The sequence below is a fragment of the Fonsecaea multimorphosa genome, assembly GCF_000836435.1.
Source record: "Fonsecaea multimorphosa CBS 102226 unplaced genomic scaffold supercont1.50, whole genome shotgun sequence".
In the NCBI taxonomy this organism is placed as follows: domain Eukaryota; kingdom Fungi; phylum Ascomycota; class Eurotiomycetes; order Chaetothyriales; family Herpotrichiellaceae; genus Fonsecaea; species Fonsecaea multimorphosa.
Window position 1 is genome coordinate 1 of NW_015971684.1, and position 13,063 is coordinate 13,063.

Below are 13,063 nucleotides of genomic sequence, written 5' to 3' on the forward strand. Positions count from 1 at the left end.
GAGTAGGTCGAAGAGGAGTAAGTGCTCGTGTAAACTGGGGAGTAGGTCGAAGAAGAGTACGTGCTCGTATACGCCGGGGAGTAGGTCGAGGAGTAAGTTGAAGGGGAGTAGGTCGAGGAGTAAGTTGAAGAGGAGTAGGTCGAAGAGTAAGTTGACGAGGAGTAGGTCGAAGTAGAAGAATACACTGGGGAGGAGTAGGTTGAGGTAGACGTATAAACTGGAGAGTAGGTAGAAGTGGATGTGTACACTGGGGAGTAGGTTGAGGTGTACACCGAGGAGTAGGTGGAAGAGGTTGTATACACTGGATAGTACGTGGAGGTAGTCGTATAGACGGGGTAGTAAGTGGAACTCGTTGTGTATACCGGGTAGGTGCTGTAAGTTGAAGTGCTGTAGACTGGAGAATAGGTACTATCACGCTTTTGTTCATCCAGCAGAGGCAGCCCCAAGGCGGACCCGGCGAGGACCGCAAGCAACAGCGAGCACGAAGCCAACATCTTGAGGATTCCACTGAGTGAGTCTTTCTCAAATAGTCAAAGGTAGAAGTCGAAAATCACCGGCTTGGAGACGAGCGAACGTATCGAGTGAAACAGCAAGGCCTTCAATTATAATGCAACGAACGGATGCTTTTTGATTCTTGTGTTGTTTGTTGACGGAGGAGAATCATGAGAGCATGCAGGACGCTGAAACGAAGTTGATTTATACTGGCCTTCCAGCCTCCAGTAAATGATGTGAGACATTGCTGACCACTCCATGGCAACATCGCGGAGAGTTGGAGTGTGGTAAAGGGCACCTATCTAAAGAAAGAAGCGGTTCATTGTATCGAGGGACGAGCCGCACCAGTCAGACTCACCGCAAGGAGCATGGGAGAGCAAAGAGAGATGAGGTGGAGAGAGAGGGAGAGAATGACCGCGATCTGTGCGATGAAAGCTTTGGTTGCCAGGAGCTTCAACAGCCCAGCCTCGTCGACATGCTTATTCAGATTCATGATCTTTTTGGAGCCGGGCCTGAAGTTGGCTGCTGTTGGCTGCTGTCGGGGATTTGATTGAGATAATCCCGCCAGACACCGATTGTCTTGTAGAGAGGTTGCAGTGGCGGTGTTGAATTTGATGTCAGGTTTGCCAGTTCCTAGAATAGCTGTTCACACTCTGATCGAGGGTAGAAAGCAGCAGGTGTACATCAACGGGGTGCTATGGGGTCCTACCTGGACACTAGTTCGCCAGTACCTTTGATAATGGCAATATTGGTAGTACCTGCATTACCTACCTACTGTGGTGCTCTCCTCGTTCGTGTGTCTCTTCAAGGGATGTTCAGGTCAGCCACAGCACACCACCCTCACTCAAGCCTCACGGTATATGGCACATGCTGAGGTTCGGGCAGTAGGAGTAGCTACAAATAAGGGTGGTTGACGTCAATCTGAGCTAATACCAAAAGGCGTCTAGCGCTATTATTATTATTAGGCCAGTACCCGCTACATAACACAACATTGCCGGCGATTGAGCGAGCTACCCATCATCTTTCTGACACTTCTATTTCACACAACCACCATTTCAGTACCTCCCACCTCTCATGGCCGTGCCATGTAGCTGGAGTGGGCTTGTTGACACACCATATGGCGTCAGCATCCGCGAATGGGAATGGCTCCCCCCGAAGACGCCCACCTAGGCCCGCACTCTATCAGCTCATCCACTCTGATCAGATTGCTTGAATGAAGATCTAGCCGAACACTCCAAGGAAGGAATGGGCTAAGAGTCAATTACAGAGAAACCCTTGATTTGGAAATGCCATATCAAAAGTCAACAATTCGGTTCTCACGATGGAACCTACAAGTACAGTCAAGCCTGCTATGGTGTTGGAAAGAGAGACGTTCGCAGCCAAGGACATTCGGGTATTCTACTGAGTCGCATTTGCGGCCGGTCTTCAAGCGGGCCAATCACGCGCCATCAACGGCCTCCGTGCTGGTGCAATCGGCGAAGGATCTCGTTGAGAGCCTTCGAAGATCAGAGATTTTGTTCAGCAGCTGCTATCCAAATTGGTCGATCCTGACCCCGGATGGTGTTGTGTCTCAAAATTAGGCTCTTCTGTCATTTCGCTGCCGTCCTGTTCATGGTGATACCTCCGCGAAAATACCACGGACTCTAGCCGCGGGAAGAGTCTCTGATACGAATGTCTGCATTGGATCGGGAGAACAGGCGGGACGACCAGTAAAATGAGAGGCTGCCACTTCCACAAGTATGCTACTACTCCTTCAGGCAAATGATGAAGCCAACGCGCCCTCTGGGAAGAGGAAGCTAATGTGCAAGGAGCCCAAGAAAACTGAGACACAGCTTGTGGTTCCTGATGGACTCCAGGACAAATGCTCAGTTAGCCAAGCCCTTGCAGCAGAGATCGATGGTGCTACGAGCACACTGCTGGTGACAGGGTCGGACTCGATAGCCTGTTCCTCACTGGCATTGGCTTCAAGGGTCGCTCGAAAGGCCTCAAGGGGCGGCGAGTCGGTGTTAGTTGCTGGGTTACGAGCTGTTTGTCTTACGAGACAGTGACCAATTTGAGAGCACTGAGTACGCTTTGTATTATCGGCTCTTAATTGAGGAATTGGGACGCAAAGGAATCCGAATGGCTAAGTCGGTAGTTCTTTCAAGTGGAGAGTGTTTGAAGGCATCTGTACCTAGCTCGCTAGGTGGTACGTAGGTAAGATACCTAGGTAGTGGCACGAGTGACAGCCTTGTTGTGACAGCACTGTCCGTCATTAGTTGTCATTTAAGGCTCTTTCCGCCGACCCCACACTGCGCAGTCTTTCCCCAACTGCGACGAAAAAAGTTGAGTCTGCTTTGTATGCTGCCCAGCGACGAGATCTTCGCCATGGTAAGGGTTCCTCGAGAGGTAAGCGGTTGTATCGCTTTACCATTGGAATTACCCAGCAAAGGAGCTTTCTCCCGAGAAGCCACTCACTACCTCTACCTGAAACCTCACGACCCCAAAATCCCCGACGAAGATACACCTAGATCTTTATTCTTGGTGAACATCCCAGTATGCGCTACCGAGCGGTCCCTGAAATACCTTTTCACGACTCAACTTGAAGGCGGACGCATACAGCAAGTGCATTTTTCGGAGAATGCACCAGGCAAACAACCCGCTTCCGCAACGAAATCAAGTCGAAAGCGTAAGAGGATGTCTGTCGAAGAGATCGAGGCTGGACTGGACACATACTCGCTCCCAAATGTCTTTGACAGCGAGATCCAAAAGTCTGGCGCGTCGGCTGTAGTCGTCTTTGTGGACAAACCTAGCATGGAACTCACTCTCAAAGCCGCTCAACGAGCCGCAAAAACGGGTACACCAATCGCGTGGGAAGGCATGGCAGGCTCAGTGGTCAATGAAATACCGCGGCTCGGACTGACGAGATATGAACGCCACAAGTCACTACGATATCCCTCGCGCAAGGAACTTCTTCGTTCAGTCAACGCATATATGACTGCTTACTCCCAACTCGAAGAGTCTCGGTCTCGCGAAAACGCACGCAAGCGCGCACTTCCTGATGAAGATGGTTTCATTACTGTCACTCGAGGATCAAGAGGCAGTGCGCGGATGGATGAAGCGAAGGAGTCTGCCGAGAAGCAGAAAGAGAAAGCCAAAGCTTTGGAGGACTTTTATAGGTTCCAGACGCGAGAGAGACGGAAACAGGAGCAAGACGAGATGGTGAAGCGTTTCGAGGAGGATAAGAAGATAGTGGAGGAGATGAGAGCGAGGAGAGGGAAACTGGAAATCAATCCGGGCTGATATCCTTCCGGTGGCATTGATCGTTGCTGACCATATAACAACAATCCCGCCGCAGTTTTTGGTCAGGCATCGGTCTGAACGAGTAAGTGCTCGCCGCATTCGCCTGTGATTTTATTTTTCCAATGACGAGGCCGCTGGGGCCAGAGAAGCGTTCTGCTTCAGAGTTTGCAGGTCATCCTCGCAACCCTGGGCATTCGGACGCAGTGCCTAAACCAACCAGCCACATATCTTCTCGAAATTGTCTGATGTACATTTTTGCACCTTTTGATATTCTCACTTCTCCCGATGGAAGCTGACGCTGACTTCTTCCGTTAGGGCACAATTTACAGATTCGAATGACCCTCTTCTATGAGATATTCGTATATGCGGGTAACTCCCTTATTTACACAACCATTCCTCCTGTAAATCCCGGCCTTGAAGTTGAAGGCTTTTGGAATGACCGTGTTCAAACCAAAACCGTCTTCACCATGTCCAGTTCGAAACGGTGTGGATCGCCGTGCATTACACCATGGACATACGCCTCGCCAACCAATCGATGGGTTTTCTCACCCACATATTCACCATCTGTCCCACTCTTGATAGGACGAAGAATATACGGCACCTTGCCACCTGCCAAAATCCAGACCTCATCGCCCACACGAAGAGACTGGGGGCCAGTTCCGAGAAGCAACATATCTTTTGTTCGAAATAGCCTTCGCAATCTTCCGGAGCCGTGCTCAATATCATGATGGAACTGAGCGAGGTCAAGCGGCGAGTATGAATCGCTGGACAACATGTTCTCGACCAACGCAGTCAATCGATCGCGATAGAAGGAGAGATTGTACGGAGAATTTGCAGGCTCGGACGCCAAGAGGCTATGCCAGTCGGGATTGGTGAGAGTAGAAAAGGGTGTTTGATGTGGTTGAAAATCGGTGTCATGTGACGACCAAGGAGCCAACCGGTGTCGTATCTGCAGGTTGAGAATATAGTCGATGAACAAGGCTCCACATTCAGAAGGAGCTGGATGTTGCCGAGAGTATGTATTTGTGGTGAGCGTGCGCCAGAGGACGTCGAGGCGTGAAATCGGGGCGCCCCGAATTGATGGCACAGAGTAGGGGTTCGGCAGGTGGAAAACCAGATCCACAATACTGGCCCAAGGCTCTCCGGCATCCGTGGCTTCGTGCGGCATGATTGCTTTCTCGGCGATGGTATCGATGTGGAAGCCTTGTACTGGCAAGAGGCCTCTGAGGAGCGTCGTCTGGTCACTCGGCGGTCTCCATTTCAGATTGCCGCAGGCAGACCAGTTGCATTTCCCTCGAAATTCAAGCGGATAGGGCGAAAGGGGCACAGAGTAGTCCGGGACCCAAGATGGAAGACCCTTAACTTTTGTCAAGGATCGATCTTGCACGTGGGACAGCAGATTCAGATTCCGAGTGCTCCGGATAAGCGTGCATGCTGCTTCTGTGTATACTTGGCGGACGGGAGTCTGATAGTTTGGCTTGATCTCGTCGCGCTTCTCTGGGGACGACTTTGCTGCGTTGGACAAACTGAGGAAAGCATATACCTTGTCTCGAGGATCGGTAGCGGCGGTATACCTATGCGTGTCCAGCAGCACCCTCAGCGACGGGCCACCGCTGCTTTCTCTCTGGGGATACGACTGCAGTGCATTCCGCGTGTTGTTGAGATAGACGGGCTCGAGTCCGAATCTGGCATTGCTTGCCAAAAGCTTCTTGAACGCTCCTGAACTTCGGCCTAGGGCACGAATGTGTCGCATTTTCTCGGTGGATAAGTGATGATACCACTTTGTTGCACGGATGAATTCAATCGTTCTGGCTAGTTGCTCCCATTGCAGCAACCGACTCCCACACACGACGGTGGCCTTTCTCGCCAGCGCCAGCTCCTGGACCACCCAGCATCGCGAAAACCAGGGGCGGTTCATGAATGCGATGAGACCCAGCCAATTTTGATAGCTCAGAGGCTCAATCCCGAGCTCGCGATAACAAGAGCCGTCCTCGTCGTAGAAGCCCGTGTAAGGGACAGCGGAGAACTTTTCCCTTGGGACCGCTGCAATTCTTTCCATCACGGTGCAGGCGTCCTGAGTGAACTCATCCTCTTCGCCGAGCCACACAATCACACCTCGGGCCGCCTTGAAGATGTCCGCCATTAGGTTGACCTGCTGATTTCGCTCCGCGAGGGAAGATTGATCGATGCACAAGGCGTCCACCCAGATGTATTTCGTCTCTAAAGCAGCATTGTCCGCTTGCATGGGATTGCGGCGGCGGGCCAGCATTGCAAGCGCATCGTGCAGATTCGCCGTGACGCGGACATTGCGCCCCTCGCACTTCACCGGGAAACACGGGGTGTTTTCCGTGATCCTTGTGCGCAGCACCGGGAGACCTTGGGATTGAGAACCGCTGAAAGGGGACGGTGTGCCGGTGCTACTAATACTTCCAGGGACACCGTGGCCATCCGGATCCAGCAGACGGGGGCTCCTGGCTTGGACACGCTGCACAAATGCAAGGCGGCGCCAGTTGCTGCTCCGTGAAGGCCGGGACTCTGGAATCAACGGATAGCCCCATGTGTAAGACAGAGCTTGGAAGGGAGGGGCGTCGTCGACGGGAAACGTGCGTAGTGAGACTGTGATGCTCCCGCCGCTGCTTTCGGGAAAAGGCGAGGCAGGATGGACTTCGAGTAAGCGGATCGAGGTAGGCGAAGGCAGCGGCCGGTATTGGTACGCCCGCGAGTCTGATGCCAGAGAAGCAAGAAGTTCTCGCGCATTGAAACCCCTGCGGATTCTCATCGAATCTTCACTTGCGCCGGGGGACAACCAGTAGTCTCATCGCATCTTTCGCGCCGAAGATTTTCCCCAGGTCAATCCAGCGAGCTGTGTGATATTGGTCGAGATGTCAGGACGAGACCAATAACGAGTTCAAAAACTTCATCAGGGCTCCATGGCTTTCTCTCGTGGTCTCTTCCCTCCAAATCTTGTGTCAGAACCAGGGAGTAGACCATCGACAAAGAGGTGGCCTGACGAGGCTACGGCGTTAGTATTAATAATGGGCGCCATGCGCTAGAGGACATCTTCTGCTACCAACAAAGATATGACGAGAGCACCTACACCTTCCCTTTCACTGAGCAGAGACATGGCCTTGACGAGGTGCGAGCTGCAGGAAAAAAATTTACTTAAGTTGGTCCCTCGTGAAAGTCGGAATTTCTTCCTAGAAGCACAGCTGCATCACAGGACCTTTCAATATAATAAATAGAGCAGGCGTTAGTGAAATGGATCGGAGCGGGCCGCCTTGCCTAGGATCCTGCCGAGGACAAGAGAACTACTCATACTGTCATACGAAGTCTCAAGAAAAAGTATCTATACATCCTGAAATAATGGCCGTAAATGCATCATCAACGAAGAACTCCAGTACGTCTGAAACAATCTCGACACCAACATCCACCCCTATTTTGGGTCGCTCTGCAACCTCAATGCTCGAATCAATCGGTATCGCCTTCTAGTTTCATCGAGGTTGTTCTGTTGGATGGGAATTCTGCTTCCTGCACTTGAATGCCGGCCGTGTCGAAGGTAGTTTTATGGTTTTGTGTTGAGGAAATAGGTGATGGGTGACACGTTGAGGAGGAGAACTCAACAAACGCATCGCTAATGTCGAGACCATATCCATCCATCCCGCGTAATCTACCACCCGTCTCGGTATGAGAACCAGGACGGCCTTTGGTTGATGTCGCTCTGTCTCTTGAAAAGCTTATCTCTACCATCGTCATCTGAACCTCATCTGCCCAGCGGACGGATTTTGGGGACGGGGAAGGAGACGAGCTCAAGCTACCTCTCCTTAACGCAAATGGGGGAGTCTGAACCCAGGAAGGTCGCTTGGACGAGGGTGGTGATTTGGACAGGGCGGAGCGAAGTGGCCTCACAGAGCTTCGTGTTGGAGTTTGCGGTGTCCAAGGTGGTGCAGACAGAACACTAGTTGCAGTCGATGCCCGACACGGCGAGGCGTAGATGCTGATCTTTGTGACGGGTATTGAATGACTGCTGGAAAGGTACCGAGAAATACGGCTTTGTCCCTGGAATTGCAACTTGTCGTGGTATCGAGGGTCCGATCTATTCAGGCGCTTCAAGACCGGGGACGAGCCCCCCTCCTCTTCCTCGTTCTTCTCGTGGCCAAAGACATAGAGCTCCTCATGTCGTCCCCACAACTTCGTGTCATGATTCTTCAGGTAGGCAGCCAATCCGCATAGTGCACCTATGAGAAGGCAAAGTAGACATGCGAAGACCATCAGAGCAGTCAGGATGCCTCTGAGAAATCCGGCTTCAATGATGCGGTGAAAGCTTGTCTGCACAAACTCGAGAAAGGAGAGAGGGCCAGGGTCTGGCTGGATTATTTGAGGAACAGGAGACCCAAGGACTTGCCGGCAAGGGAAAAGAACGAATACGAACCGAAGAGGCGGAGACGTGAAGCGCCTCATGGACATGATGATTGTGATTGAGAATGGATGACCATAGACATTGCGAATCTCGAGGAACAGTACCCTTTTGAGATCAAAGAATCAGTAGGGGAAGGAAATTGACTTACATACTTGGGTGGACAGATGATTTAGATTACGGTGAGGAGCTGACAGCAAGAGTCGTGTTGCTCAGCCCTACACATACCGTGAAGGCTGTGTTGTTCGTACTCTGTGCACATTGTTTTTGGCCCCCCTTGTCAGTGTCCTGGGGCTGAAGGCGAGAACTGAGTACGAGGACAGGAGGGTGGAATGTGGCGAGTGAGAATGGAATGCCAATGAGATCACGCATTGGGCGTCCAGGCGGACGGAGGCGGGAATGGCAGTCAATACGAGGTACACTCCTGTTCCACTCGCTCACCCATGGTCACATACTGGCGGATGGTTTTGAGGGGGTTGATGCAGCCAAAAGGATCATACCAAGGCATAATAGATAACAGGAAGCAGCTGTACCTAAACTCTGAGCTGGTGTGAGTGACTTTCGGCTGAGCTGCCGTCGTGGATCGCCAGCTTCCCCCTACGCCCTGATCTGGTCTCGCTGGCCTCTTGCGATTCGCCCAGTTTCCTTCCCCCAGATCCTGGTCTTTCGTCGTTTCTCTGCTCTTCAACTTTCGCATCGCTGTTCGAGTCCAACATCCGGACTCCTGTCTCCGAAGACTTGTTATCCGACGACATATTTCGCATTAACTCTCCAGTGCCGTATCCACAGTGGTCGCTGCGCATTCCTCAATCCCCTCGTTGCTCGAGCTCGCTCCTCTTTGAGCTCGGCGTCGACCACCGCCCGGCGCTTGTCAATTCTCCTGTCACAGACCTAGACTGCTCCTCAACCGTACACCTCGATTACGACTCTCTGTCTTTGAATCGGACAGTCTCATTGAGCTAATACTCTACCCACCGTCGGACAGTAGACGCTCAATATTAGTGTTGGAGCCAGTGGACTGGGAAGGGCCTTGGACCGCAACCTCAACAGCAGATTTCCTCGAACGCCTGCGCACCACCAACTGCGGGCTGTCTTTGGGCTTCTTGCACTTCGCGTCACGCATCCAGCTGTTCCCCACGCCTCCCGCCTTTCTCGAATCACAACACGCCCTGTTTGCCTCCTGGTAATAGCCCCCCTGATCAAAGAGACGCCGTCCAATGCCATAAGGTACAACGTCGAATTCGACTCTGCTCCCGTGGCCTTCTGTCGCAATGAAGAGGAGGAGCTACTGAGATTCTTTCAATGCCATAATCGGCGTTCCGATGGGGAGGACCACCGAATACACCATAATGGGGCCGGTCAGGGATTCCCCAGGTCACTCTCCTCCATCGACCTCCAGATCTCTGCCCTTTCGCAACGGTTCAAGAGCTGGCTCAACTAACCTTCGAACCCTTTATCGCATCTCGGCCCAAGACGTTGGTGACCACCAGCCGGAAGAACAGTCTTACCACTCTGTGTCTACGGTGTTACCTACCTCACCAAATCTTCCTCCTACACCTCCAGGGGCAAACATTGAGTCCAGCCCGCCTGCTGCGGAAGAAGTTACTCCATCTTCAGATGCCGGTGTGTTTAGATCAAATTTGGTGACGCCAATAAACCAGAACAGCCCGCCGACTCCTGACAACACTCCTCCACGGGAGCGTTATGGAACACTTCCCCGGCGCCCATTTTTGGGGCCACAGCCCTCTATCGCCTCCACGCACGCAGAATCCTTCAAGACCGCCCATGAAGACTTCACGTCAGAAGGTGATTCCGATCGCCCTACCCCTCGTCTGGACAGTGGCTTCAAATGGCCACTGAGTTCCGTCGACAAGTTTGGCGCAGCTGCCCATCGCCTGCGACATAGCTCTCTGCCTAGATCGCCTTTGGTCGAGCTTTACGGAGGTCATCCTGTCGTCAGTCAGTCTCCAGAGCCTTTTGCCGATCAATATCACGCAACTGCTGGTGAGAGTCGTGCTTTGCCAGAGGTTTATCCCCAAAACCAAACGTCTGGATCTAGCGCCGACGCAATCCTGAACGGTGAAGAAATTCGCATACATCTTGACCCTCCTCAAGTCGCCCTGACTGAAAGCATCGAACCACCTCATCCTGTCCGCCACAGTACTGGTCAGCATAACTTGAAGCGGGACAAGAGTCTGCGTGAAAGGCTTCTTGAGGCGCAGAGTCAAGATCCGTCAGCGTCAACCGAGAAGTTTGCAAACATCATTGGTTGGAACAACTCTGTGCCGATCGATGATGAGGCAGCCGAGGATCGACAAGTAGGAGTCGACGAAAATCGACGTTTCTCCGGGATCTCCACCACTTCAACTGTCGAAGCGTATGTCTTTGAACACAACTCTTTACCTCGACGAAAAACGACGCTGCGCCATGTCAGCAAGCATCAATCTCTACGTTCAGTGAGCTCGCCCCTACCGGCTTCGAACAGGACCTCCATGAATTCAGCTTCAGACTCCCCTCATCGCCTCGTTCACAAGAAGGCACGATTGAGCAATCAAAACCGCTGGAGTTTCGGTTCCGAGGTTTCGAGGTCATATAGCCTGGCATCAAGCGCTGTCCTTCCTAAGACCGAAGTGATTCGCGTGGCAGTGATCCCAGAGAGAAGCTCCTCCTTGAGCTCTTCGACTCGTACCAGCCATAGGCAGTCGGTTTCGAATAGTTCGGGACGTTCTCACTTTCGCAAAACTTCTGACAACCCACCCTCTTCTTGGCAACATAAGAGGGCGTTTTCTGAGTCTTCGGATCGTGGCAGGGAGCAATCTCAGGCGCCGCTGATACCGCCTCGTAGTTCCTCGCTATCCGCGCCCACGTCCAGAAGTACGTCACGAGCCAATTCCGTCACATCTGAGCATCTGCACGTACGTAGACAACAAGCTGAGAAGGACTTGCGCAAGACCTTGGACAGAATGGAGTCGGAACGACTTGTCCACAGCCTGAGAGACCGGGAGCCTGTAGATGGGATGCAACATTCTGAACGCATGGCTGGAAATCAACGATTCGAGAGGTCTTCGGGGACTGCCAATCCGCCATTTTCTACGCAGCCTGGGAGTCTGCTAGGCGTTCCTGCAGGCGAGAGCGAGATGGCATCAAATCCGCTGGGGTTGGTGATGCCTGGAACGAAGGAATGGGCAGCACTGCGACCACCGTCCATTTTTGATACGCCCTTCTCACAGCCCTCATTCCAGTCAGGCTCTCCTGAGATCAACGAAGCAAGGGCGATCAACTATTTTCCTCACAACAACTATTCCCTGCAGCTGATTGAGCCGTTTCCTGTAGCAGAATCAAAAGCGGTCCAGGAAGTACAAAAGCAGAACCTGCCAGAGATCGAAGTGGAGTCACCATTGCGCAACCCTCGACAGCCGCCTGAACCGCCGCAATTCAAGCTGATCCCACCCACTCCTGCCGACGAGGAAGTAAAGAAGCAATTGGAGACTGATCGAGCAGAATCTCTCAAACAGCCGGGCGGGTCTCGACGACGGTCAGAATCGTTGATGAGCTCCATCTCCCGGAACTTGAGCCTAAAGAACGCACGCAATCGCAAGGCTGATCAGGATCTTGATGGAAGCCTGCACCCATTCTGGCGGCCGCGTGCCTTTTGGGACGACATTGATAATGCTCGTCCTGAATCGCAACCTCAGGAGCGGTCCCTAGATCGAGGAATTGTGAATAATTCTCTAGGCTTGCCGCAGGAGAGGACGGTTATAACAGGTCCCGTTTCACTGGTCCGACGAATATCGGAACGGCGCAGGCAGAAGAGAAGTATCGTGAAACAATCCAGCCATTCCAGCCTGGCCAAGTTGCAAGCGGGTCGCAAACTACACAAATTGCCAGGCTCGGCACTACGATTCCATATTTCCCTGGTAGGGATCAAGGATATTCAAGAGAGGCTGTTATATGCCAAACAACGTAAAGAGGACGAGAAGAGAGAGCGGAGAAGGGCTGATCTGCGACGAAGCATTGGAGCCTACGTCATTTCGCAAGGGGATTCGAGGTTTCCAGCCAGCAATGCGAGCCTTTCGCGCGACGTGTGACAATTTCTCAGCGGAATGCCATCCTGGCATCGTCGTCTTGGAGCTGGCTGTCCCGCGTCTGCACTGGTGCTGATGGGCGAGCGTTTCTCTGAGATTTCAGGTTTTTGACGATATCATGTTCGAATGTACTTTGCTGGCCCTGGCGGCCTTGGATTTTCTTTTCGTCGGATGCTTGGGAGGGTCTTTCTGCAGCGTGTTGATTTATTGCTCGACTGGGGACACCAAAGACTTATGCCACGACTTGATGTCTTGACGACTAATGATTGGGATGATTTGACGAGCTGTATAACTAGAGAGCACGGCCGAAACAGATGAATGGCAATTTAGCAATTGATTTGGATGCATGATTCATCTCGTATTGTGCCCGACGCCCTCGGCCTCGTTTTCCATCTGCTGTCTCTTCCTCAGATTCTCAAGCACCACTGAATCGAGAAACGGCTCCGACGTAATGCTTGAGTCGAAAACGGTTACTGTGAGCCGTGTGTTAGCCATATGTTATTCGCTGAATAAATGACTCATAGTATCCTCACCGCGCTGGTCTTGGGTCTGTGGTTGGGCGAAGTAGATGGTCGTTGTGGGAGCCGACGCCTTGGGACATTGCGTTTTCTTCAATGGACCCTTTAACAGCTCTCTCTTCTTCTCATCGCCGGCCATTGGACTCCTGGAGTGGTTGTATGAAAGAGTGTCTGATGGTGCTCTCGGCACGAAGACCTTGGGGTGGTGGCCAATAATAATAGACGCCCACCCGCTTCATTTGAATTGTTCCCATTTTCCTGCGCCTCCAACT

At 52.4% G+C, this 13,063-nt stretch overlaps 4 protein-coding genes across 4 annotated transcripts; 2 read left to right on the plus strand and 2 right to left on the minus strand.

The window, feature by feature from the left end:
* Positions 1-2,859: 2,859 nt before the first annotated feature.
* Z520_12206 (uncharacterized protein) lies at positions 2,860-3,774 on the plus strand (the record flags this gene model as incomplete). Its single annotated transcript, XM_016782693.1, has 1 exon — positions 2,860-3,774. One exon carries the CDS (start codon positions 2,860-2,862, stop codon positions 3,772-3,774), a length of 915 nt encoding a protein of 304 aa, XP_016626175.1.
* A 445-nt stretch (positions 3,775-4,219) lies between these two features.
* Z520_12207 (uncharacterized protein) lies at positions 4,220-6,553 on the minus strand (the record flags this gene model as incomplete). The annotated part of the gene is made up of 1 exon (XM_016782694.1): positions 4,220-6,553. One exon carries the CDS (start codon positions 6,551-6,553, stop codon positions 4,220-4,222), a length of 2,334 nt encoding a protein of 777 aa, XP_016626176.1.
* A 2,984-nt stretch (positions 6,554-9,537) lies between these two features.
* Positions 9,538-12,276, plus strand: Z520_12208 (uncharacterized protein; the record flags this gene model as incomplete). The annotated part of the gene is made up of 1 exon (XM_016782695.1): positions 9,538-12,276. The coding sequence occupies one exon, from the start codon at positions 9,538-9,540 to the stop codon at positions 12,274-12,276; it is 2,739 nt and encodes a 912-aa protein (XP_016626177.1).
* Positions 12,277-12,624: 348 nt separating this feature from the next.
* On the minus strand, positions 12,625-12,930 carry Z520_12209 (uncharacterized protein; the record flags this gene model as incomplete). The annotated part of the gene is made up of 2 exons (XM_016782696.1): positions 12,625-12,746; positions 12,807-12,930. The coding sequence occupies 2 exons, from the start codon at positions 12,928-12,930 to the stop codon at positions 12,625-12,627; spliced, it is 246 nt and encodes an 81-aa protein (XP_016626178.1).
* Positions 12,931-13,063: the final 133 nt, after the last annotated feature.